Source organism: Pagrus major, chromosome 20 (genome assembly GCF_040436345.1).
Source record: "Pagrus major chromosome 20, Pma_NU_1.0".
NCBI lineage: Eukaryota > Metazoa > Chordata > Actinopteri > Spariformes > Sparidae > Pagrus > Pagrus major.
The window spans coordinates 14317228-14344814 of record NC_133234.1 but is presented as its reverse complement, the minus strand read 5'-3'; the positions used below and the strand labels follow the sequence as shown (position 1 = coordinate 14344814).

The following is a 27587-nucleotide window of genomic DNA, read 5'->3' as shown; positions in this document are numbered from 1 at the left end:
TGGAGGCATCACAGATGATGATGACGGGCAGCGCTATGATGTACACAAACATGGCCCAAGCGCTGTGGCTCAGCTCAACGATGACTATGGATACAGTCCCTTGAACCGCTGTGATGATCCAGACAGCAGCAGCCATGAGGAGCCGGGGAGTCAGACTCTTCCTGGTGCGGTAGGTGACAGGATGGACCACAGCCAGGTAGCAGTCCAGACAGATACAAGCAGTAAGAAGAGGTCGTCCTGCCAGGTTCAAGGCATACAGAAAATTGCTCAACATCTGGACGGAGTTGATGTGCCACAGGAGGAAGTTGCAGAGCCCAAACGGGACAAAAACCAAGAAGATCAAGTCCATGATGGTGAGGTTGAGCATGAAGACGTCGTTGGGGGTGATGGAGGTTCCTGCTCTGTGTCTCTGAAGCAGCTCCCAGAGAACAGCAACACATGCAGGACATCCAACCAGAGAGCAGAGAGCGCTGAGAGAAGCCCAGACCATGATACCCTCTATCATGTCTCCGCAGTGTCCAGACTCTGCCTCTGAAGGCTCGCTGAAGTTGGAGGTTAGATTCTGAGAGCGAGGATACACGTGGAGGAACATTTCTCAACAGCAGTGACACCTTGAGTTATCCAAGAGGGATCAGTGATAACCTCAAATTAAACAGGAATATATGAGATACACATGAAGCAACTCCAGAGTGGTTCTAAAATTTCCCAGGTGTTCTTTTAGACTTTTTAACGAAGCGGTCAATTTGTTTATTTTATGAAAAATCAGGATTTGAATATGCAAGTGACACTGAGGATCATTTTACAGTTTTGGTCTGCACTGAGGTTTTCAGAAACAGAATCAAGCTGACTCCAGGTACTGTAGATGTGGTTGGTTAATGTGCGGTAAGAAGAACTGGTTAAGTAGATAATATCTGCAAATACTTTGTTGAAATGAAGTTTTCTGTGCCCACAGGTAGAGGTCAAAGGTCAAGTGGTTTGACCTCCATCAAACTAGTTTCAGAAAGTCTCTTTAACCACACAACAAATACCACTTTTTCTTAGACATATCTTTAGAAAGATTCATGTTTACATAAAATACCAAGTTTTTGGTGTTTTCATTCCTCTAATACTGTGTAGTGATCAGTGACCCAAACCACTTTGTTGAAAACAGTAGCATCAAATCCCAGTACTGACACTTGCTTTTGCTGTAGTTCTCTCCATATATTTTCACCCGTTTTGGCTTCACTGCGGGGAAATATTGCGGTGGTCTTTACGCGGCTCTGCAGCTAGAATTCAGGCGTAACATAAAGGCATGTAATGCATATGTAACTGACCTTACAGCTACTCAGCGTCACTGCATGAGTCTGGTAGCCAGGTGGGCTCACTGTTTTTGAGCATTACATTTTCCACTGAAGCATTCAAAGTTCACACATTCACAGTGTTTATATTGAATCAGTAGAAAGCAAAAGGAAGAGAGAAGGTTAAATAATGCATGATTACTGAGGTGTTGTTTACCAAAATTGCAACCCATGTAAAGAAAAAAAGGACAAAAATTAAACATCATACAGAGAACTGCACTAAACACATGGGTATCTAACCCTAACCCGCTAATTTTGGTGGAAAGGCACCATTATTCTTTCCTCCTTTTAGACAAACACTGTTGTTGTAGTTGTACTTACCACCACTAGATGGCAGCAACAGTTTGTTGTGAACAGTGAGCCGCAGGAATTATATGTGACGTAAACTTTCACATTTCTGTAGCCCATGTGTGTAAAACTGATTAGCCTTTTACAAAGACCAGATGTATTCAATCAATATTTTATGAATCTAGAGAAAGAAGAAATTATTTGAATTTTCAATAATAACAATTATTTTTACTGTTTTTCAGGACAATTGATGAAATATGTATCTACGGTGGCCCTGAGGTACAAAACACAACATCACGGTAGAAAACACAAAGATATTTCAGAAAACACAATAAAGTTTGTTAAATGTATTTTCTTATTTGTTGTTTTGTAAAAGCGTTGTGCTTTGTCTTGTTGTGTTTTCTGAAATGTTGTTTTTAGTTCATTGTGATTTCTAAAAGGTTTTTTGTTTTGTTGTTTTGTGAAAAGCACTTTCTAATCTTTCAATTCTCTAAAATGTTGTGTTTTCTTTTTTATCAGTTTTGTGTCCAGTGTTGTGTTTAACACCTCAGGGCCACCGTATTTATTTCAGATTTCAGTTTAAGTAAAGACAGGATTATTTGACAATTTATGACCGTTTTCAATCATAACAGTCTCAAAAAGATATGTCAGCGTTATTCTGATGAAGTACTGTTAGACCTATTTTTGATATAAGGGATGATGGATGTACGGTGGCCCTGAGGTGCAAAACACAAGAGAACAGAAAACACAATAAAAAACCAAAAAAATACAGCAACATTTTAGAAAACAACAAAACTTGTTAAACGCATCTGTTCTGATTTGTTGTTTGATGTGTTTTCTGTTCATTGTTTTGATTTCTCAAATGTTTTTGGCCACCGTATTTATCAGTGAAGATCTCAGGATTTTATCCAGTAAAACATGCATTTGTTAGACAATGAGAGGAAAATTAAAGTTTTTTCACTCTCCGTAAAGCATCAGAACACGTGGGAGTTTTAGGTGTTTTATATTCTTTTAATGACACACATAACGTATGCAAACAATTCAATGTAAAAATGACCATTTCTTCATAAAATATATTCTCTTATGTATTATTCCCCCCTCCCTCCACAGTAGAGCAACTGGTCACAATTTATTCAATCAAATTAGCTACCATAGTGATTGTTTATATATATGTGTGTATATATATATATATATATATATATATATATATATATATATATATATATACACACATATATATATATATACACATATATATATATATACACATATATATATATATATATATATATATATATATATATACACACACATATATATATATATATACATATATATATATACATATACATATATATATACATATACATATACACACACACATATATATGTATATATATATATATATATATACTGTATATATACACATATATATATGTATATACATATACATATATATACATATATATATATATATATATACACACACACATTTACATTAAGGGACTTACTGACCAAATAAAAAAAAGATGCATTAAAAAAAAAAAAACTCCCAATAAAACGGTTGTTATTCATGTCATGTCACAGAAACTGTGAAAGGTAAAAAAAAAAAATATTCACAAGAAAAGTACAAAAGATACATTTTTTTTTCAAAATGTAAATTACAGATATTTAATTTTTATAAAAACCTTCAGCACACTCCCGTTAGCTGACTGTTCCTTCTTTTCTCTTGGGCTCCTGGATGAAAACGTGCAGAATTTCTTGGTTCAGTCACATTTGAGACTTTTTCAAAACACTTGTAGATGTTTAACAAACTTATAAAACCACAGGCCATATTTTCATTCAGTTTACTCTTCCGCTCCATCTCACGATCAAACATTTTAACATTTAGCTGATTCCAATCAGAAAACTGATACACTTTAACAGAGAGAATGACAGGAGATTTAATTTGTGACTGTAAATAAACAAGCCACCAGACCGTGACTGGTGCCAGACATCAGGCTCTGTACTGGTTTTAGTACAACTGAATGGTTTTATATAAAAGAACAAAGACAAACTAGAGAGAGAACACATAGTTTTAAAGAGGACAGCAGGTAGATCAGACCCTCATCAGTGAGATTCCTGTGTCGGCTACATGAGACATTTTATACAAAATGACACTACAGTGTAAACACCAGTGAATTTATAGCGATTGTGCATGAAGTTGTGGTCTCATAATATCCAGGAGAAATAACAACACATTCTTTAGGAAATGGGAACATCTGTGAGCAGTGCTATAATGTTGTCATTATCCTGTGAAAACCTTGTATCTCCAGCAGAGGTGATGCTCGTGTCTGTACTACTGATCCGTCCTCTTTACGCCCAGTAGCACCTCAAATACTGAAACTTCCTCAAATAGCTGTATATTCCAACAGTAATCACTGTCATCGAGTGTTTGGTCAGTAACCCATGTCTCAATACATTTTCTGGTATCCCTGCCCACTTCATCAAAACAGGACAGCACGCTCCATAAAGAGTCGGTCCCGTCTGCTCATAAACACGTAGAGAGCAGGACGCTCCTGTGTTGCCGATAACTGCTACGCGTAAAGGTAATGTGGTGACGTAGAGAGAAGGGAGGGGATTGCTAACTGCAAAACAGACAGGAAGTTAGCTTCGACGACAACGCTTTCAGCAACTTTAACTTTTGCAGATTTTAAGGATTCAATTGCACTTTTGGGTGCAAAAATACATTTAAATAAATCTAAAATTCACTTTACCCTCCAGATAAAGAGATGGATCCAGGATTTTTTTCCCCCCACAGTCTTTAACATTGTGAGATAGGGTTGTTATCTACATTAACTTCTCAGGGAATAATGCATGGATCTTGACGAAAAAAATCTATACGTTATATGTACAATTTGACGAATATAAATCCTGATCTAGCAGGTTTTTTTTCATTGGATTAGGCTTGATTGGGAACCATGCATCATTCTTGTACAGACACAGATTCTGATAACCGGAAGAATGCTGAATATCGGATCCAATAATGGGTTGATCCCTACTTTGTGAAGATATGAGGTTTTCACCTGACAGCAACAATACATATGAAGGGTCTCATTCCAAAACGCTATACTGTTCATCCATTATATATAAACATGAAAAACTGTTATATGAATCTAATCACTCAATAATAATTTCATTCTAAACAATATTAGTATATGATAGTTGAGGGTATTAAAATAAAATCTGAACATGTTCTTATGAAAACATTATTTTTAATGTAAAAAATAGGTAAAATATAAAATAAGGTATCGTTTTTCGAGATCCTTTTCTGGAACAAAACTCTTCAAAACCCGTATGAGAACATCAAGATAACAGAAAATTTCCCAAAGACTTTCAGAGTAAAGCTGATGTGTTGGTAGTCGGGGGGGTAGTGAAGGGCTGTTACACATTTCAACAACCGGGTCAATTGTTTCAAGACGTGTTCAGGATCTCGAGGTCCAAACACTGAACCACATTCTGCCGCCGAGTTCCAAACCTCTGCAGAGGAAAGCTCGCTTATTTCTCTCTTTTCAAAGCTGTGACAACATCAGTCGTTGGGATGGGGTGAGTTGGGAGAGCGCTCACTTTCCAACAAGGACATGAGGGTCACACAATGGCTCCATTGACTCTCTTGTGACCTTCCCCTGCCCAACAACCAGTCAACATGAAAAAAACACTCTTAAAAAAAAATGCTGTTGATTATTAACTGGGATGCCAGTGTGTTCTCGCTGAGTGGAATTTGAGCCATGCATTGATTATCCAAACTGAGTGGGGCAAATGTTTTTGCCTCCTCGGATTCACACTCAGCTCCAGTGTCTAGTGCAACTCTCACTTTTACGCAAAAACGCAAACAGAAGAACTGCTTCTCGTTCCATAAATGTATCTACACAAGCGCTAATTCTTCACTTATTGTGGAATATGCTCAAAAAATAGCTTGAAGTGCTTTCCTGCACAGTGAAAGGCCACCAAAAGTGTGACAACACAAGCCTGCAGTATCCTAACATGTAGTGCATTGTGCACGATTTAAAATGCACATAGTCTCCCCTGAATCCCTGAAAAGTTGGCTCTAATTTAGTTGCCAGTACATTTTTCGCAGCTTAAAAAGTCTGCTCGTACCTCGTATCTCATCAGCCGTACCACAAAGTAGCTGCAGCTACAGACACTAACAGCCACATACATCAGTGTGGCACAATGCCTCTGTCTTCTCCATACAGGATGCCTTTCTTTCAGGGAGCATGTCTACTGGCCAGATGGGCTGCAGGGCCTTCTCCGGCCAAAACAAAATGGCTTTGAGTGTGTTGAAGACCCCCATCAGGTCACAGACAAAGTGACCAGAATACTAAACACCACCTTCAATGCACATTATGGCTCACTTTGTCAGACCGTTCTATAGGTTTTCTCTCTTTTTAGCATATCGAGACGAACAGGGGAACTGAATACAAAAAATGCTTCACATGTAGAAGAAACGACCACAGATATTAAACAAATTAAAAGAAAATGAACATGAAAAAAATCAGCATTCATTAATCCAGTCAGACGTTGGATTCTGTGATAATCAGACCCTTCTCCCACCATGATGGGGAACTCCTTTGTTTATCAAGTACTGAGTTATATACAGAGGCTGAGAGAACTTCTTTTTTGGCACTTAACAGTCTCATAGAGAGCTGAGAGGAAGACAGGAATACAAATGATGCCACAGACACCAGATTAATGCTACACTGTGTTGAGTCGTGGTGTGTCACAACTGGGTGATCTGCCGGACAACCGCCACCCATTTGGATTTGGGTGCACATACTGTTCCCATATTCGCTCACCTTGCTCATTTCTGTCAAACATTCATCTTCCCTCAGTTGAACACAATCTGCGACTCCTCTCGAGTTCATCACATTACTCACACTCCCTCTCCTCAAGTATATCCACTCCAGGTGTCCGCTAGTCCCAGATATTCTGGGTTCTCTGCCGTTGGGGTCACAAACCCGTTCACATGCCTGGGTACTCCTCCGTCTCTCTCCTCGGGGCCGTCCATCGCTGCAGCCCCGGCTACAGCTTTGGCTTTGGCCGCAAGGTCCAGGTAGTAAGGGTTGTCGAAGGCTGGAGAGGTGGAGGCTCCAGCTGGGATTAAGTATCCCGGGTTTTCCACACTGTGACCGGAGCTCAAGCCGTTAGGGAGGCGTCGCTCTGCTCTGCCTTTACGAGGCAGCGTGCTGGGCCGCTCAGAGATCCCCGGCCTGAGATCCTGAATCTCCTGGTTGACGTACTCTATACAGACAGAAGAAGAAAGAGAAGTCAGAATAAAACATTCTGAGATTTGATAGCAAATACTTCCTTTATTTCTTTTTTTCCCCTATGTTTTTGTGGTCCTTTTCATCCCTGTAAGCTTATTCTTTCTTTTCTTCTTTCCTAAAATTGTGTATATTCAGTTTTCAGTTTCATTTTTCAAGAGAACTGACAGTAAAAAACATTTCCCTCTCACCTGGCAAGGGATGATTATGAATATACCCATTACTCCGTCTGGGCAGTGAGTGATGAAGGTGATTAGGATGATGAAAGCCATTTGGCCCGTCTGTCTCAAGGTCGCCCATGCTCCCGTTGGAGTAGGTGGGGTCTTTGCAGTAGCGTCCGGGACTTGCAGGAGGCAGTGAGGGGTCGTCCAGAGGCCCGTCCAGGAAGACTGAGTCAGACTGGCCGCCGGCCGACGGGCTGCGAGCCAGCGTGGGGTACTGAGGAGTCCACAGGCCGTTGGAGGTGCTGGCTCCTAAAGGTAAGGTGGGGTATTGGCTCCGGCCCAGAGTGCTCAGGGAGGAGTACATGCTCCGAGGGCCGCTGACGACAGAAGGCTCGACGTCTAGGCCCTGATCTCTGCTCTGCTGGACAGACAGGAGAGATTAATCAATTGGTAAAAAGTTGTTTGGACAAGGAGTTGGTTTCCCAGTCGTTCCAACACAGTCTATATGTATATATCTATTGGGATGAAGGTTAAAAATAGATTATCCATCTATGATTTGACTCTTTAAAACATGTAGTTAAAGCCCAGAATAAAAAACAATCAAAGTTAGAAACATCGTCCTTCTCTACTGACCCTGTACGACTGATGTCTGGACGGCCCGTTGGCTTGAGCCATGCCTCCCTGAGTCCTGGGGAAGAGGTTTGGCTGAGGCACCAGATACTCCTCAGCATCCAGCAGTTCCCTCATGTTGTTCCCTTCCTCCTCCAGAAGCATCCTGAAGAACTGGCTGTCCACTGGGCTGGACATGCTCATCTGCTCGTCGTTCTGCAACACAGAGATAGAACAACATGGTTGGAAACCACAGAAGAAATAGAGATAAGCATTATAAAACAACATACCCACAAAAGTAAAACATTGGCAACATGAAACACAAATACCTGAATGACTACGTAGCGAGGAGGATCTCTGGCCATGGCGCTGAAATCATTCACCAGATCTTTGAACCTCGGTCTGCTCTCTGGGTCAATCATCCAACCTGCCGTCCAATCATTAAAATCAAAATGTCAATCAATCATTTTCAATATTTACTACAATTATGCAACTCTGTTCGGAATGAGTAATAATGGCAACTATTTGATTACTAGTAAGTTTAAACAAAGATCAATGCTGCAGTGAGAACTACTGACATTTGACCATGATCATGTAGACGTCGATGGTGCAGATGGGGGGCTGGGGAAGCCGTTCTCCTTCCTCTAAGACTTCTGGGATATCTCTGGCTGGGATCATGTCGTAGGGTTTAGCACCAAACGTCATCAGCTCCCACACCGTCACCCCTGAGAAGGAAACGTACGTTGATTATTAACAGAACTTTTACTTTGAAATAAAATATCTACCAAAATAATATTGAAAAATTAGTTACTAATGGCACATTCTAGGACACCATTCAGAGTGCCTTGGAATTGTTCTTGTGATTGTCACATATACTTTAAACACATTTTACTTCAATAAAACCTTGTAGTACCATGCTACATTACAAAAAAATACTAATTTAATATTGCTGCTCTATCATACAACAATACAAGGACTTCCAAAAACGCCTCTACAGGTTTTTGTTATGTTATTTCTAGCCCCGAGTGAAACTGACCGTAACTCCAGACGTCACTCTGATGAGTGAACCTCCTATGCAGAATTGACTCCAGTGCCATCCATTTAATTGGCACCTAGGGACACACAGATACAGATCACCAGTTTAAACAAACATTAAAAAAAAAAAAAAAAAAAAAAAAAAAAAATCCTGAAGTCACAGCTTTATCTCACCTTCCCTCCGTCAGCGTGATATTCAGTCTCGTCTATATCGAGCAGACGGGCCAGACCGAAATCGGTGATCTTCACGTGATTCGGGTTCTTAACCAGAACGTTACGGGCGGCCAAATCTCTGTGGACCAGCCGGACTTCCTCAAGATAACTCATCCCCTACACACACACACACACACACACACACACACACACACACACACACACACACACACACACTATATCCATCACCCACGAGTCCATGTCGCCACAAATATACAAGCTGATGCCACATCAAATTCGAAAGGAAAAATAAGATCATCAGCAACATTCAGCCACTGCTGTTCTCCTGAGAAAAACACACACCATTACCTCTACGACTACAAGTTGTAGTAGTGTTCCTGAAACAACTAAAAAAATGTCTTTCATGTTTACATACCTTGGCGATCTGGACACACCAGTTGAGGAGGAACTGGGAGCCGATGCGGTCCTTGTTCTCCCTCACGTAGTCGAGGAGGCAGCCGTACGGCATTAGCTGAGTGACCAGTTGCACCGTGGAGGTCAGACAAATCCCCAGCAGACGACACACGTAGGGGCTGGCCACCCCCGCCATCACATAAGCCTCCTGGTGAAAACAGAGGAAAGATGTTGAGGGGTTGAAAACGATATTCATGTGTGCTGTAAATATGTGTAACTGTGTTCTACTCACATCAAGGATCTCTTTATTGGCCTTTGGCGAGGTGTTTTCTCGCAACACTTTAATGGCCACTGGTATTTTCACGTTTTCCCCATCAGGAGCCCACACACCCTAAAACAAATCATCAAAAACCATTATAACCCACCAAAGATTGTAGTATTGTTAGTTTTGTTTTATCTAATTTCAGGATGACATTTAGGACTTTTGCTGTTACAGAAACATGCATTTCCTAACTGCATTTGAGATAGTCTGAAATAGGATAGGACACAGTTTATGAATAGCTGCTGTAATAGGAAGATAAGATTTTTCCTATCTATGAAACTTAAGACACGACAAACAGTTAGGACATTGTTCTACTACGCATACCTTGTAAACAGTACCAAACGCCCCTGCACCCAGCACCCTGAGCTTTTTCAACTCAGTCTCCTTCAGGATGCGCATCTGAGCCTGATTTGGTGACGCACCACTGGGTGTTAGAGGCTCCACCAGCTGTACACAAGAAGAAAGCAGACGACAGATTCCTTCATTACAAACTTCAACACCCAAAAGGAACCTAGGATTTAAATTCTGCACGGATTTTTAACAATAAATGTCACATGTCTCATTTATGTTTTGCATTTAACTTCCAGCAAATGATAAAACATCAGTATTTGTGCTCACCTCGTGTTCTTGCAGGATCCTCCTCATTGTCTCCTTCCTCTTCAGCTTCTTCTGTCTCCTCAGGTAGAAGACCAGCAGAGCCAGCAGGATGAAGAAGAGCACCACCCCACCCACTGCAGCCGCGATGGTTGTACCCGGTCTAAACAGAGACGAACAAGTTCAACACAGCTCCGATTCCCCCATCAAGACTGAATTTGTTCAATTTAATCTAGATAAAAAAGTTAAAACAAATAGTAATTGGAGAGAGAGTAGCTCACCCTGTCCTGGTGTCGATAGGGCAGCCCCTCTCATCCATCACAGTGCAGCTGAAACAGAGAAGCGCTCGGTGTGAAATTCTTCTCATTGTGTGTGCAGTGTGTGCTTGTGTGTGTGACGTGTGTCCACTCACGACAGTGTGCAGTTGGTGTTGCAGGGCAGACAGTGTCCTGTAGCATTGTAGTACTTCCACACAGTTTGTTGGTCCTCCTTCACACCGCTGGGACAATGATCCACACAAAGCTCACCGTCCTGGAAGTTTCGACACTCTGCACAATGTTCTGCACCCTGAGGACACACAGAGAGAAATATTAAGTACATTTATACACAACTTCACCATAAAACTTGGATGGAGGATGGGTCTCGGCCCAGAACAGACCCCATTAACTTTTGGCGCAGATCCAGACGAAGACACTGATCAAGGAAGCTTTTCTCATGTTTCAACATTTTCATTAATTTCTCAGGGAGTACTGCATGGATCTTAATTAAACAAATATGGCATCAAATCTAAAGAGAAAGCAGCATTTTTTTGATTAATTATGTCATTGTTAATCAATAAAAGGAAAAAACTAAACAAAAAAAACACTGAGTATACGAAGTACCCAGAGCCCAAGGTGAAATATTTAATAACCATCCCATTCAGCACTTTTAGGAGAGACCATAAGCTGCATGAACGTCTTACCGGGCCATGACAGGAGGTGGAGCCATTAAGAGGTCGACACTCTGCGTGACAGGCAACGCACATAGATCCATCAGCGTATTCACGCACCGACCTGCAACACAAGCACAGAAAGGGGCGTCCAAGCTGAAAAATAACTGCTAACTGTGTTAGCCTGAACAGATGACCTGCACAGGATAACCTGCTCTCAGAACCACAAAGGGCTGGACAACAATGTATATTAGTGAGCTTGGAGGTACAACAAGGTGGACTTGTTATCTTTGGGCAGAGCCAGGCCAGCTGTTTTCACCTGTTTCCAGTGTTAATGCTAAGCTAAGATAACTGGACGCTGGCTATAACTTCATATTTACCATACAGACATAAGGGTGGTAAGAATCTTTTTATTTAACTCTCAGCACAAAAGCTAATAAACATTTTTCTGTATTTTGCACTATTCCTTTAAATTCTCTTCAAATTAATTATTCCAAACACCAATTACACAATATCACAATTAGTAGCTGAAGTCTTTGTCTTACATTAGTTTAACTATTATATGTGTGATTTTACATACACTTGCTTCATCATGATAAATACAAATATTAATATTATGATATTGACTTTAACCAACACGGGGAAGAAATATCATTTATGAGAATCTGAGAGAAACCAGGAGTCTTGTTTCATTGTCCTATTATTAAAGTATCATTTAAGCAGAGTTTAAACACACATGAAGTGTTGAGCCGTGCTTTTTGTGTAGCGTGACTTCATCAGCAGGATATTTTAGGCTTTCGGTCTATACTTGGACTGGAGCGTGCACATACCGTATATCATCGGACTGACAACTTCAAATGAATCTCTACTGATTTATTTTACTTCTGTGTCATCTTGGAAATATGTTGCTTACACACATGTACATAACACCAAAATCATTTTGATTGTTGGACAAAGAAAAGCCCTGGTGTGATCACAGCTGCTTCGGGGCACAGTTTAAGTCAAAAGCTTTCAGATTGATTTATCGTGACTACTTTGGCATTTGGCTGCCAATCCAGTCAACCATACATAAATCCATCTGGTCGCATTAGAGCGTGAGGTAAATACGTGATTAGTTTTGCTTTCTTTATTACTGGAGAACTTCTTTGGAGATTATGACACGCAGCATACTGTATTATTTGGAACATTATCACTTTGCTTTTTATTGATTTAGTGCAGCCACACCCACACAAATGTTCTTACCCCTGATAGATGTCACACTGCTCCACACACTCAGTGCCACGTTGGAAAGCTGTGCAGGACACACACTGGCTGGGCCCCGGGCCCCAGCAGCCCCCCTCACACAGCGGGTGACAAACGCGGCCCTCATCCTCTGAAAAGACAAACAGAAACAGAGAAAACAGAGTGTGATGCACATTAGCTGTGGTTACATGGACAATATTTCTGGAATCCCATTGAAATCATTCTAATTTGTGATTATCTGTTTACATGTACGCTCCAATGAGTGACCCGATAAGATGTGCGTTTTCATGCTGCAAAGCATTTAAAAAGAATATAGTTTTTTAGACATGCACACAGTGGTTCAACCCAATGTGAATCATACCAATATGACGGAAATATAACAAAAGAAGAAAAGGACGTTTTTTTGTCCAACTCTATTGAAAATAATTTGATTTAAATTTAATTCATTCATTTGTTACGCACGTTTACACAGTTTTCAAATGGACCCACATCGTCTCCTGGGAACAATATTCACGTTTTTGGTTCAGTAGATTCTGGCTTTGTTCATCTTTTCAAACATTTGTTTAACCTTGTTGAAATTTTCGACAATCAAGGAATTCAAAAATCCTTAAATCTTTTGAGATCTACAACACAAAGTTGTGTCGGTCACAGACTTTGTGTTTGCCTCTCTTCCTTGAACACTCAGCAGGACTCAATATCACTGTGTTAAAAGTGTGTTCTCAGCTTTGTGCGAGCTAAAGCTGAAAAGTTGAAATCAGTTTCAATGAGAAATGTTTTAAAATTGAAGAAAAGCACAGAGAAACACTCAAGGACTGTGCAGAAAAGCATCACCTGTCTCATCCATTGCAAACAACGTGCAACAATATCCGTGAATGTTGTTAAAAATGCAACTCATAAAAGATTATATTCTGCAGCTGGATTTCTGTTGCAACAATAAATGGAATTGAGGCAGCTGCCAAGTGACAAGTATCCGATCAAAGTGCAACCCGCATTAACTTTAATGGACTTTGACATGGCTCTGTTCACCTACCACAGACTTTGGGGTCCTGGTTGTTGCTGACGATGCGGTGGGGTCCCTGGGTGGGATGGAGGAAACTCTCCCAGGGCAGCGAACTGGTGTAGCACAGCTGGGAATTGTTGTGCAACAGGACCAAACCTCCACTGACGCTACGTAGTGAACGCAACCCAAGAGACTGGATGTGTAGATTCTGGATGGCAAGTGAAAACACACCCCTGAACAGAAGAGACAGAATAAAAGTAATTATTATTAGTACAATGAAGAAATGTGGGAAAATTCACAAAGAAACTGCATGAATGAGAAAAAGGCAGCTAGGTAGACTTTTTAATTACAACAAATAAACAACAAGACTGATATAATTACCTAAACAGCAGCCCACAATAACAGAACTTGTTGTATAACAGTATCAAGCAGATCTAACATTTGTCCGTATGACCTAGTTTGAGCATGCTACACTAGATAGCTTTCTATAGATGTTTACTGTTAACCTGGCTGGTGTGTGCTGCAAGTCAAAGCAGCTGTTCTGGCTAATAATTAACCTTTATAACTCTGAGAGTGAACAAACTGTTTCAACGGAACAGGAAACCTAATCAAAATGAAAGGAGCACAGACAAAGACACAAAGAAGGAAGGTTCTGAAGGAAAATCACAATGGTGAAAAACCTGTACTGTAGAGTCAGGGAGTTTAGATTTTTGTTAAAAAACAAACAATGATGCAGGCATGCAGGGAAAAGAAAGACAGATGTGTCAGGTGAGGCAGGCAGTTTAAAAAGTCTTACTTGTAGAGCATCCTGCCTCTGATCACCTTCAGGTTCTCAAACACACTCAGGTTAGACCACTCTTCTGGCCAGGCATCAATGTACAAATAACCTGCACAGAAAAAAAACAGACAAAGACACTAAAAACACGCTAACAGAATAGATTTATATGTAGTCCTAAATGGAAATTTTGAGGGAAATCCTATTTGCAACCATTCTGAATCACACACAGTATTAAAAAATAACTAATCAGATTTTATTTTATTTTAAACAAACACTTTTTTACTGTTCTCCTCTGTGTTCAGTACCTGTTATCTCCTCCAGTTTCTTAAATTCGCTCAGCTGCTCGAGGGTCAGGCCTGATGTGTTGGTAACAGGATCCCTGGACAATGACAGCAGCAGATTAAAATAACAAGTTCACACACAACAACAGATGATATATCACTGGATTATTTCTAAATCATTATCTTCTCTCTATACTCTGATAAAGTCTCCAGTGGTGCAGGTTATCTCAGAGTTGTGTTTACACTTCACGCTTTGATTGTGAACAGTTGACACACGCAAATGAATTTATCAGGGATTTGGCATCGCAGCCTTACTTGGTGTCACGCAGACCATTCAACCAATCTTTTATTTTACATCTAGAACTGGCTAGTTTGATATATTCTGTGAATAATTATGACTGTGTATAAATTGTACCATTTACTCTTCACTATTGCTTTATTAGCAGTGTTTTAATTAGATTTAATTTAAATTAAACAATCACAATGAGGAGAAAAGACACAAGAAACATTCTTTCTCTCTGTGTTGACATAAAGCTACTGTAAACAATAAAAAACATGTCTGGGTTTGAAGTACATTTGAGTACAGTAAACTAAAGGGTTTGGCTGGGGTGGCAACTTTCCATTACACTTTCACAAATGTTGCTGTAAACGCAAATATTTGAAGGGCTGAAAAGGAGGGATGTGGCTCTATGGCAGTATAAAGTCTTCATGGTTACTAAAGTGCAAGTCTGAATTGAGTTAATTACTCTATGTTTTTGCAAACTACAACTGTATGTATGTTCTCCAAGTGTCTCTTACCTTACAAAACTCTGTGGGAGGAAGGCCAGACTACCAAAAATCTTCTTACACTTGTTGAACTGCTCCACATTAGAAGAAGTTACCATGGTGATGCCATGGTTGTCCATGACGCCGTGGTTGTCCATACCCAGGCCATAACACACTGCAAAACAAACCATAACAACGGCTTTTAACCAAGTTATCTGAATCAAGAAATTAAACTGAACTTAATAAAAATGTCCAATATATCAAGAAAAGAGTGATCAACAAACCTCAATATAAACCAGGATATCGTCAGCGTAGAATTATATATTGTGTGATGTATTGCATTGAACTAAATGTCGTGTTAACTTGCTGCAGGGGAAACTCCAACATTTCCTAATAGTAATGCTTCATAATAAAAGCTTTGTTTAGAGTCTATACTTCGATAATACTGCAGGGAGGAAGAGTATTTACAGCCGCTCCGTTGGCTACTCAAGACAAGGCATAATCAGTTAAAGACACACCTTCAAGCAGGTAGTCCAGTTTGTAATGTAAAAGCAAATCCCTGCCACGCTGGGCTGACATGCCGAGTCAAACCGAGTCAAGCCAAGTCAGCACGTGTACAGAAAAACTCCATTAGTGTTGTGAACACACCTTTAAAATGGCTGGGTTGAACATGATTACAGAGTTAACCAGTTCCACTAAGTAAAATCGTCTAGTTTAGAGCTCAAGTGAAAAGAAATGTTCCACTTTTTGCTGAATCAATCAATCCTTGTGCATGAGACAACCCCCAGCTCTAACAACAACAAGGTACAGCAGGAACAGGTTGGTTCACTTTACACCATTGTCATCATGCGATACATCAGAACATCAGAACATGCAGTGTGAAACATAATCACCTGTACTGAACACCATGTCATGCACATGGAGAATGCATAACTTAAATCAATCCAGAACATTAGTTATGTAACATTTAAGCCTCATAGTGTAAAATTGTTTTTTCCACTATTGGACTTCTGGATAGCTACAGCACTCACTCCATATTAGGTACACCTTTCTAAAACTGGTCCTCAGAACAGCCTGAATCTTTGTGACATGGATTCAACAAGGTGCAGGACACGTTCCTTAGAATTTCCACAACATGTCGACATGATCGTCAGCTGCACATCATAAAGGCATGCAGACAACTTGTTGACAACAAGTTGTTGTTGACAACATGCCGAACCTCTCAATCCACAATGCCAAAGGTGTTCTACTTGGATCGAGATCTGGTGACTCTGGAGGCCACTGAACTTTACTGAACTCATTGTCATGGACTTTGTAATATTGCCTGAACACAGAAATCAATATATGTCACACCAGGACAAGTTTTCCAATCTTCTACTCTCCATTTTTAGTGAGCTTCCAGCCAATGTGGCCTCAGATTTCTATTATTAGCCTACAGGAGTGGAACCTGCTGTGGTCCTCTGCTGCTGTAGCCCTTCTGCTTCAAGGTTTGACATGTTTTATGTTCAGAAATGCTCCTTTGAATAGCTTTGTTGTAAGACGTAGTTATTTCAGTTGCTGTTGCCTTTCTATCAGCGTGAATGTTTTTGTCTACAGAACTGTGGCCCACTGGATGTTTTCTATTTCTCACACCATTCTCTGTAAACTCTCAAGACTATTGTGCGTTAAATAACAAGTCAACAAGTTGTCTGCATGCCTTTATGTATTGTGTTGCTGCCACATGATTGTCTGATTAGATATTTGCATCAATGAGCAGGTATGCAGCTGAACCTAATAAAGTAGGTATTGATTGTCTGTAAACAATGTGTTGTGTTCAAATGAAAATGTACCCACAAAGACAAAAAGATCCTCACCTTTGGGACAGTCTCCTTCACACTTTTCACATTTCTGCGTCTCGTTTCCATCTGAGTGGGGGGTGATGACTTCCTGGTTTGCTTTGGGACAGACCAAAGTACAGGCCACTTCCATAGCCAGGTAGTTATCTACAGACAGAGAAATTAAGTGTTGAAACTTTACAGCAATAAAATGAATACATTCGTTATGATGAAACAGGAAGCTGGTAGCCTGGAGCATTACAGTAGCATGTGACTGTAGCATTGCCAGGTTTGATTCCCTGAAGTGTGTGTGGGAATCTTGGCAAGGAAAGTGAATAAATAATCTTCTCTCCTTCACCCTCTTCTACTGCCATTAAGCTACCTTACAGCACAACACTTAGTCATCAGATGCACCACTGGAGCTCAACAGTGGCCACTGTGTAGTAACATTCTTGGATAAACACAACATTTATTCAAAATAAGTTCTCACAAGGACACGTCTTGACGCAGGTGGCTCCAAAGCTGAACTTCTTGTTTGGGTTGGGTTTGGTCTGAAAGGTGACGGGGTCATAGATAGTGGGAGGAGGACAGTTTTCTTTACACACACCACTATCATTGAAGTGACGGCAAGCCTTAAGAGAAAAGGGACGAAACACGTTATTCCAGAAATGAAAAAAGACAACACGATGAGATTACACTGAAGATAAAAAAGCAAGTGTGTGTTTGTGTGATTTACCAGACAGTCTGAGTCTTTAGGCCCGGTGCATCCAGCAGCACACTGCATGTGACAGCAGTCATTGGGAAGAGGACCTTTACACCGCTGACAGCCAGACGCACATTTAATTCGGGTCACTTTGAACAGAAATGGAAAAGGTGAAAATTTTCATCTGAACTTCCCTTGCTTTGGACTTTTTCAAGTGAAAACCAAACAGTGTTACTGTGATGATCTGCACATGGTGTTAACTTACAGGTCTGACAGTCCTGTGCAGTTTCTCCCCAGCAGCTGTTCCCACATACGGGAGCACAATTTGGACCTGAACCAGAAGAGTTGCAACAACAACAAATAAGAAAAGGACACTTATCCCACAAATTTAAAGAGAAAGACAAACTCAAAAAGTACAGAACAGAGAATCAAGCCTGTTGCTACCTACTTTTTGTTGGCTGAAATATTGTCCCAGAAATAATGGCAATAAACGATATTATTGTCATTTTAAGATGAATTCATACACATAGTGCAGTACTTAGCCTGTTGTTCTGTCTGCTGTTTTGTATTTACTTTGACACAAGGGACATTTCTCCATCTGTACTACCCTGCGTGATGTCAATATTTCAGTCACTGGTCAGGTGCTCACATGTAGGGGCTCGAGCCTGCAGCCGGTGCAGCCTGGCGTCGATGTTCTGCTCGTCCAGAGTGTCCCTCCAGTTGATGTTCTGGGGATCTGGGAAGCATAGCTGGGGGTTCCCCCAAATATAAACCCCACCCAACAGGATCTCTGCAGGGGAGACGATACATAAGAGAAGATCATCAACAACAAAATTTCCCTTAAAAGCTTCAAAATTTTAAAACTGAAGATGTCACATGACTGTCCCAACCCCAGTCGAGTCTGGTCAGGTCTTACTGGGGTTGGGCATCAACTCTGAGCTCCACTGTATCATTATCTGACCTGTGAGGCTACGAAGCCGGAGCGTCCTGAGCCCCTGTCCGGCCAGAGTGTTGTCCAGCACAGCCAGGGCGTAGCTGGAGTTGTACAGCTGGCTGCCTCTTATGATCCGAAGGTTATCCAAAGGCACCAGACTCACTGACACATGGGCAATGAGCACATAGCCCTGTACCTCCACGATCCCCTGAAGAAGAAGAGGTAAAGAGACAAAAAATAATGAGTGTGTTGTGACAAAAGAAACAGGTGGATTGACCCAAAAAATGGAACTAACCACCAAAGACACCACCATGACAACCACATTCATTTAAAATGCTATATTACAAACTCTTTTTAATGTATAATTAGCTAATATTATACAGTCATTACTGGAGGAAAAACACACTCTGTCTGTACCTGCAGGAAGGAGAGGTCAGGGTTTCCATGGAGGTGTGTAATCTCCAGGTTGCCATGGACGACTTGGCAGCCGGTGTAGAGGAGCTTCAGGGTCTCGTAGTGATTTTCCAGGCTGGAGGGCAGGGCCAGCTTCATGTCCGTACCCAGGCACACTGCAACACAGATAACACATGACCCTGACTTCATCCCTCATGTAAAACACTATAAAAACCTTTTTCATTGCTCAACATTCATTTAAAAAAATGAAAATAGTTTGCGATTCATTTTCTTTTGATCATCTAATCAGTTTATCAACTAATTGCTGTAGCTCTAAATTGAATATCTTTGGGTTTCGGGCTGTTGGTCAGACAAAAGAAGGAATTAAAAGATGTCATCATGACCAGACGTCATGACATTTCCTCCCAATTTTCTCGTATTGTATGGACTACATGATAAACTTATTTAATTTAAAGAATAATCAACAGAATACATGACTATAAAAAATAATCTTCATTTGCAGCATTAAAACAAATTTGTCACTTTTACAGTGATGCAAGGTGTTGAGTTGATTTTAACATTTACTTTTAAATGGCTTTAATATATAATTCTCTTAAACTAAGACTGAGTGTTTGTAGCTACAGGCAAAGGATCTTTTATATATTGAAACTCCAAATCATGACGACTGTACAGACATGGATTTCCACATATTTTGACTGTGAGACTGTTAACAAGCGGCCTTGAATGGGCACCCTGAAACACACACCATCTGCATGGCCTCTCTCAGTGTATATGATATATTTCCCCCCGGCAGCACAGAGCACAGATTCCCCACAGTGGGTCACACACAGCATTACATTCAGGGTCATACAGCGCTCACAATTCATGGGGGGGCTGTCACACACACATAGCTCCCATGCTTCAGCAGGCAGTCACACAGTGGACAAGTCCCTGCTCTGCTGGGGTTATAAATGACTTCCTCTGGCTTCCTTCCAACAGCCCTTCAATAGTCAGCCCACTTTTCCCAATTGAAGAAAGCCAGCCCTCTCTGAACTATCTCAGTCCCTCCTTTTGGTAAAGATGGAGATACATCATCGGAGGACAGGAAGTGCAAGAGGACGGCAATTGTCATGATACACTCGGATTCAACTCAAGACATGCCCTTATCACGAATGTGTCTGCCACGTGTAAAGTTTCCTTGCTCAGAACTTGACCCATATTACAGCTCAGCTGAGAAGCATCGCGTCATAAAGTGTAAAAGAGGTCCGCATTAAAATCTGACAGCCAGCTACTGCAGCAAATGGGTCCATGATTAACAGAGTGGCAGCCAAAAATACACACCCAGTCGTTGTGTCAAATATTAAATCAAATGACTAATCACTGCCTTCTTCACTGATGTCATCATGGAAAATAGTTTTACATGTCAAACCGAGAGGGGAGTCGTGCTTAAATTCTCCGGCATTTAAATCATTTTAGTAAGATGGAACTTATAAACAGAAACTGCAACCAACCACCACACACAGACAAACACACAAACACAGACGGCTCCAGCTATGGGGATTAGGTAAATGTGCCGTAAAAGAAAACACAACAGAGCAGAGTTTCCATTTCTAAAAAGTGTTTGTAAAAGCCAGTTCTCTGCTTCCTCTCCCTTTATTCCCTCATTGTTTGCTCTCCAAAAGTCGCTCAGCAACGCTTGTGTGTGCATGTGTGTGTGTGAGTGTGTGGCCTTGTGAGGAGCAGCCCACCCCTCCATCCATGTTGCCGAAAATACTCTCTGTTTTATCACTTACTTAGCTCTATCTGCCTGCTGTCATGTCACTATCCCTGCCTCCCCCTTCCAAATACACTCACTACGTCTCTTTATTACCTGGTTTCAGAGCCAAGTTATCTATAAAATGTTCCCCCAGTTCATTTCTTTGTGTCAGTTTCTCCCCATGAGTCGTTGCCACTTTTTTGGACTTTGGAAAGTGTCATTTCACAGGAATGTGTGTCTTTGCATATCTAAGGGATGACACATGTGGATGTATTTCACCAGTGAGAGGAGGGGTTGTAGTTCAGTTTCTTGTTCAAAGACACGTCTGATCCTATGACCCTCCAGGGCACAAGACATTATCAGTGTCCAGTGGGTCACTCAAACAACTAATGGCTGACACTGACACCCAGGAACACACACATACACACTGTTAAACATGTTAGTGCTGGTTTATGCGCTCTGTCTGTATCACGGCAGCTTAGCTCTGGAAATTTGTTCAGGTGTTTTTCTGGTTAACAAGACGAATGAGAGGAGAATGAAACTTTCCTGCATGTTGTCCACATTCTGATCATTCTGTGTTCAGTAAGGCTGAGGTGTTCAGTTTAATGGAGAGGAAGGTTTTAATGAATCACAGGAACTTGGAACAAACAAGCTAGTTCGTACCAGAGGTTCAACTTTTAGTCGACTGAAATATTAATCACCAGCTATTTTGATAATTGATTAGTCGTTTTTTAAGCAAAAATGTCAAACATTCGCTGGATCCTGATTCTTAGATGTGAGGATTTGTGGCTTGTCTTTGTCATTTATGAAAGTAAATGAAGAGTCTTTGGGTTTTGGACTGTTGGTTGGACAAAATAAGCTATTTGAAGACGTCTCTTTGGACTCTGGAAATTGGAAATTGTGATGAGCATTTTTCACAATATTTGCACACTCGTAGACTAATTAATTGTGAAAATAATCAGCAGAATAATTGTCTAGCCTCGTCTGAAGGTTAACATGGTAATAACATGGAACAAACAACAATCAAAGGTGGGTGAAAACCTTGCCATCACAGCGAGGGGTGAGACGCTTTAAAAGTTTAAATACCGGGGTCACACGACCAGTTTCATATAATCTCTCCTGGAGGGAGTTCATTGTGCTGCACTTGTTTGTACACACACAAAAGTGAAGGTGGTAATTGAGTAAAGAATGAAAAAAGGACTTAATGGAGAAGTTCAGTAAGTTGTGATGGATCTACACCAGCAGTTAATGGGGTTTATTTTGGCCCAAGACCCATCCTCCATCCAAGTTTTGTGGAAATCTGTTCAATAGTTTTATTGTAATTGAGCTGACAAACCAACAAATAGACAAAAGGTGAAAACATAACCTCCTTGGCGGATGTAACAAAGCCAAACTAGTTACTGGTTCATGGACCTTTTGTCGTTGGCTATTTTTTTTACAACTGACTGTATTTTGAAAGAATTAATAGTGATTTTATCTCAATCTGGCTTGCTAGAACAGAGGATGTGGTGACTGTGAACTGACTGTGTCTTGCACCAGTGTGCTGCTTAAGACTCTCTGCAAACTGAAAGCCAGCTTGAAGCCACACCTGTGTGTGGCTGCATGCCAGTTAGCCTAGGGAGTGTGCATGTGTGTTTACCAGTGTGTGTACGGTAAGTGACAGAAACACGGTGGCAGCGATGCTGCTGCAAGAGTTCGACTGAACCACGGTTGAAAAAGCCTGCAACTGTCAACAGGATCCTCTGGTCTGTAATGGACCAGATCCCTTCAAGGCTCAACACAAACAGAACAAGCTGATCCAACAGGACTTTCTCTGGCTGTTAGTGATCCCTCAGATTTAACATGTCAGCCCCCATTCTAATGCAATGCTAATCCAAGCGACGTCTCTTGCATAAACTTCACATTTCTCTCAACCTCCCTGAACACATTCTTTCTTCTCCTCCACTCTACGGCCCAGGAGGAAAAAACAGGTATTGCTCAACAGACAAGCTGAACAGGATCCGTACTGTACTGAAGGCACAGATATGAGCTCTTCACTCAGTCACTCTGTCATCGGGCTACAACAACAAACACACACAACACCACTGCATCACAAAAAATCCTGCATACTTTCGTTTACAGATTTACTACAGTTTGAAAGCATCTGCAGGCTGCACATGCTCAGTTCATTTCAAAGGTGAAGACTGTATGTGGAAAATTCAAAGAGTCAATGAACGTTTAGCTGGATCGGTGGTGCACAAATCAAAGACATCCTTCACCATTCACTCTGTTTATGTGTGGATGATCAGCTGTCAATTCGCGTAGTTGATGGTCGTCACATCCGTCTGTATGATAATAAAAGTTTATCCAAAACTGCATTTTTCTGGGATAAATCTGATTGTATGATTGCTGCTAAGAGAATCAGTTTTTGTGTCATGATTGACTTCATATTAAAAACAAGTTCCATAATATCATAACAATCGTAGAAATAATGGTACATTACCAAGACCAGCCTCACAATATTCATTCAGTTCAACTGAAAATACTTTATTCATCCCTCAAGGGGTAGTTAAAGGTACACAGCTCAAGTTTTAATAACCATTAAACTACATCTAGTATGGAAATTTGTGTTTATTGCAATATAGTCTATTCCAATAATAAGGCAACACTTAAATGGGTTTGTAACAACAATGGTTAATCATTTACTAATGCCTCTATAGATCACAAACTTTCAGGTTACCAGGTTGTTCCTTTGGCAGCTGTTTTTCCTCCTTTAGCATAAATTAATTTTGAGCTTTTCAGTTCATGAGGAACTGATGAACATGATCATTTTTGCTGACTTCATTATTGCCTGTTATGTTAAACACAAGTCTTGTTAACAGAGCTAGACAGTCATTTTCACTTACTGTTTTGGTTGTGTGCTTTTATCTTATTTATGTTTTATTTATTCAGGACACTTTAATATTTGTTTGAATATTCAGAGGAAAGCAACGTCCATTGTTCCATTCTTGTGTATTTGCATTATTATGCTATGTCATTACATCAGTGGCATAAAATGGTCTTAAAATGACAGTAATATTGTTTATCACAATTATTTCTATTATGTTCTTATGGTACAACAAAACTAGGTTAGAGAGGTTACAGGAAATTGGAGGGTTACGTCTTAAATCCCTGATGATTAATTTCCATTTCTGAAGTATTGTCCTTATCTAACTACCAGGAAGTGTCACACTGATAAACAACAAACACAACAAGCAATATATTCCTACACAGCACAGATCCTGAGTATAAAATGATCTCTGCAAAAGACTTGCACTGAAAATGAACATGCTGAAGACCATTTTTTATGAGGGAACAGTAACTCCTAACAAGGCTCCTGTGAAATATTCTTAAACTGTACAGATGTGTGTCAGAGTGCAGTGAGCGCAGGTTGGAGGTGTGTAACTCAAACCTTAGAAAAGCACACGAGAAGGTGTCGACAGTTTCCTCTGAGGCTGGTAAAGAGGCCCACTGACGGCCCCTTCCTCAGCTCAGAGTGAGTTGGATCACTAACTCGCAGCCCAGACTGATGAGTCACGGCTGGCTGGGTTAACCTGCTACTGAGGCTGATTCAGTAGGACTTAATCACTTCGCAGCGAGTTTCGCTCAATGGGTGCACTGGAGTGTGACAAGGACATGAACTGTGGGGACATCGAGGGCCACCGAACACACAAACACCACACTATGTTCTCACACAGGGGCAGACTGTTGAAATAATTGACTCACAAGTCAACAACACCTCACACAACTGCTGCTGACCTTTGAAATCTTGTGTGTGTGTGTGTGTGTGTGTGTGTGTGTGTGTGTCCAGAAAACACTCACGTAACAATACTCAATAAATGAAAGTAAGACTGTTAAAAACGATCTGTTTACATATGATGCGTTACCCAACTGTTTGATTGTGGACCAATCACGGCGCTCACACTGAACTGATGCTTCAGAGATCGACGCTGTGGACTAAAGTGCTCCAACCTGTTCCAACCAACAATGCGGTTGTATTTGGAAATCACTTCACCTGTGACTATTGGCTTTGTTTGCGTGTGTAGTAGTGATGGTGGTTGTGGGGGTGGCAGCTGATAAGAGACAAAGAAGCTTCACTACAATATTTATTTATTCGTAAAAGTCATTTTAGTCACAAAGAGGGCGGTGGTGATGTTTCTTGTTTCCATGCACTGGCCTGTTTCCTCTGCAGGGTTTTGATTTTTAAAAAGGGCACGTCGATAAAAACTGTCAAGTACACGTCAATAAAGACTGTATTGTGACGAATTCTCAGATGTCAATATGTTTGCCATTAGCGTGTGACATATTAAATGCCTTTTAAAAACAGCTGACCAGGGTTAATGATATCTGATTTACTTGAAATATAATTCTGTAACAATATAGTGGCCGACACAACCACAGCTATAAACTAGAGCTACAGATAAGGATCACTTTCATGATTTAGACGGGGCTCCAGGCTGCGACTATTTTGGTCGCACATGCACCAAAAGTGCGACGTAACGTATTCAGCAGGCCAGATAAAAAAAATTATAATAATATTTTTTAACAAACACTAAATATGTGTGTGGACAGATGCCTTTGAACAAATAATAGCATAAAATCATATTTTTTTTGTAGACAAAATTGTGTTTTATATCAATCAATGGCTTTACAACAACACCAATAATATTTGAATGGTGATTTATCTATTTGACTTTGTCGAGCTCTTTCTAACTTCACTTTTTCGACAATTAGCTATCGAAGTTACAGCAATTTGTTGTTGTATGTGCTGTAATTTTAATGAAGAAAAAACATTTGTCTGCACCATTTTTCCTGTTTACAATCATTTCTATAATGGGTTCAGAAATGCATTATTGGGTGCACCTAAGTTATGTGTTAGCACACCTAAATGAAAATGTTAGGCGGCCCAGTGCAACCAATATAAAAAACAGTGAGGCTTGAAGTTTTAGGTCTTTAAAACGTCAAAAAAATATAAGAAAAAAGGTGCTTGAGTCCAAAGCCTTCAAATTGCTACTAAACATTAAAAACATTCAGATTAATGTAATATAATACAATATAACAAAAAGAAAAGCAGCAAATAGTCCCATTGAGAAGCTGGAATTGTCAAAAATTTGGCATTTTTGCTTAGAAATGTACTTGGTGGTTTTACAGTATATGGTAAACAGTATCACACAATTATTATTATTACTGTCAGTTATATATTAGTTACAATGAACCTTAAAGAAATGAAAACAGAAGAACAAACGCTTTATCATAATTTCACAAAATAGTTTGTCCTGACAGACATGAAATTTGACATAACTGACATAAACATATTTTGATTTTAAGACTAATACGTTAGAATTCAATTAGCACGAGATGATAACCATCAGTTTTAATATGTGGTATCACCCTGTCTGTAGATCAACTGCTTCAGCTTTAACTTGAATATTTCATGGTTTCTTTGCTCCTCTATGACAGTAAACTGAATATCTTTGGTTTGTGGACAAAGCAGGACATTTGAGGAGGTCATGATGGACATCTATCACCATTTTCTGACGTTTTATAGACAAAACAACTAATAGATCGAACGAGAAATGTTAAAAAAAAATGCAAAAATGGTTGAAAATGCAACATTCAGCTCCTGCATGTGAACACATCACCAGCTGCTCTTCTGCTTTAACATCACCAACACTGAAAAACAAACAAATCAAACTCTGATTTGTTGTTTTTATACGTAAGTTATGATATAAATGTGCACTTGTTGCACTTTCACTTAGCTCTCGTTTTACTGGCATGCACTCAAGCTCCAAGTGTGACAAGTGGCCCTCTATCAGACAATGTCCTCTTTGGAGCCAGAAGTGAATAATTGACATCGTCATGATCCCTGGCACACAATGCGCTGTCTGTCTGTCTGTTGTTGTTGGTTTGTTGTTGTTTACGTGTTTGAGCTGCAAACCTGCCAAACCCTCAAATCACAACCCACTCACTGCTCCTGAGCTGCAGATCAGGTTCTCGTGTTTCTTTTACCTGTTGTTTCTATACAGCCACTGTGTTTGAGCTGTGTTTACTAGAGCTTCAAGTCGCAACATGGGCTGTTTTAGTCCAAACAGTTGAGGCTGCTTGTGACAGGTGTGATTTTTTTCCCTCCTGATCAGCGCTTCATAAATCCCAGCAGCCTCTCAGCGGAGGGGACGAAGCTGCTGCGGACTCACGGAGGAATGTGGTCCTGGCCAGAAATATCAACCTCTCCGGGCCAAGCTGAAGCTCGAGTATTCACTCATATGTGCCCGACATGCTCTGTGTGTATGTTTCATTTGGCTAGAGTGTCTACTTTGCTAACAGCGGCGGCACTAAAGGCGCAGAAAAGCCGTGAAAGTTACCCACCTTCTCTGCCCAGCGCGCCCGTCACCCCGAGCAGCACGGCCCCGACAAACACCAAACTTCTCGCCGCCTCCATCTGCTGCGACCCGCCGCCTCTTAGTCCATGTTCAAAAACTTCAGAGGAGTTGTATGTTTCCCACTTGAGGAGCTGCTGTCGTTTTTTCTCCTTCTTCTCCTTTCTTGTGGCAGCTTTGCAGTTGTTGTTCGCTTCCCAATCTCAGTGACTTCCTCCCTGGAATCCGTGCCTGTTGGTTGTGGAGCGTGACAGCGCGCAGGAGCAGATGCGCGCTCCCGTGAAGGCCTGAGCGGGGAGTGGCAGGTTGACTCAGCCCGCCCTCTCTACTGTCTGTACTACAGTGCTGGAGGAGGTGTCCGGACCCTCTACAGCAGGGG

The 27587-nt window shown here is 40.8% G+C and overlaps 1 protein-coding gene across 1 annotated transcript; it reads right to left on the bottom strand.

Moving 5' to 3' along the window:
* Window positions 1–3267: 3267 nt before the first annotated feature.
* Window positions 3268–27436, bottom strand: erbb2 (erb-b2 receptor tyrosine kinase 2). Its single transcript, XM_073489820.1, has 27 exons — window positions 27198–27436; window positions 19082–19233; window positions 18692–18872; window positions 18380–18520; window positions 17996–18061; window positions 17764–17879; window positions 17518–17659; window positions 17067–17195; window positions 15247–15388; window positions 14473–14546; window positions 14186–14276; window positions 13420–13622; window positions 12390–12519; window positions 11181–11271; window positions 10632–10786; window positions 10501–10548; window positions 10244–10382; window positions 9950–10072; window positions 9596–9694; window positions 9326–9511; window positions 8911–9066; window positions 8738–8813; window positions 8280–8426; window positions 8031–8128; window positions 7726–7917; window positions 7120–7510; window positions 3268–6905 (listed from the first exon to the last, which is right to left on the bottom strand). Exons 1-27 carry the CDS (start codon window positions 27268–27270, stop codon window positions 6553–6555), a joined length of 3894 nt encoding a protein of 1297 aa, XP_073345921.1. The 5' UTR covers window positions 27271–27436; the 3' UTR covers window positions 3268–6552.
* Window positions 27437–27587: the final 151 nt, after the last annotated feature.

Coding starts and splice junctions, on each gene's coding strand:
- erbb2 (XM_073489820.1), bottom strand. CDS start 27,270: ATGGAGGCGGCGAGAAGTTTGGTGTTTGTCGGGGCCGTGCTGCTCGGG. Junction 17,880..17,995: donor TGCACAGGACTGTCAGACCT/GTAAGTTAACAC, acceptor TTCTGTTCAAAG/TGACCCGAATTAAATGTGCG. Junction 8,129..8,279: donor CTACATGATCATGGTCAAAT/GTCAGTAGTTCT, acceptor ATTGGACGGCAG/GTTGGATGATTGACCCAGAG.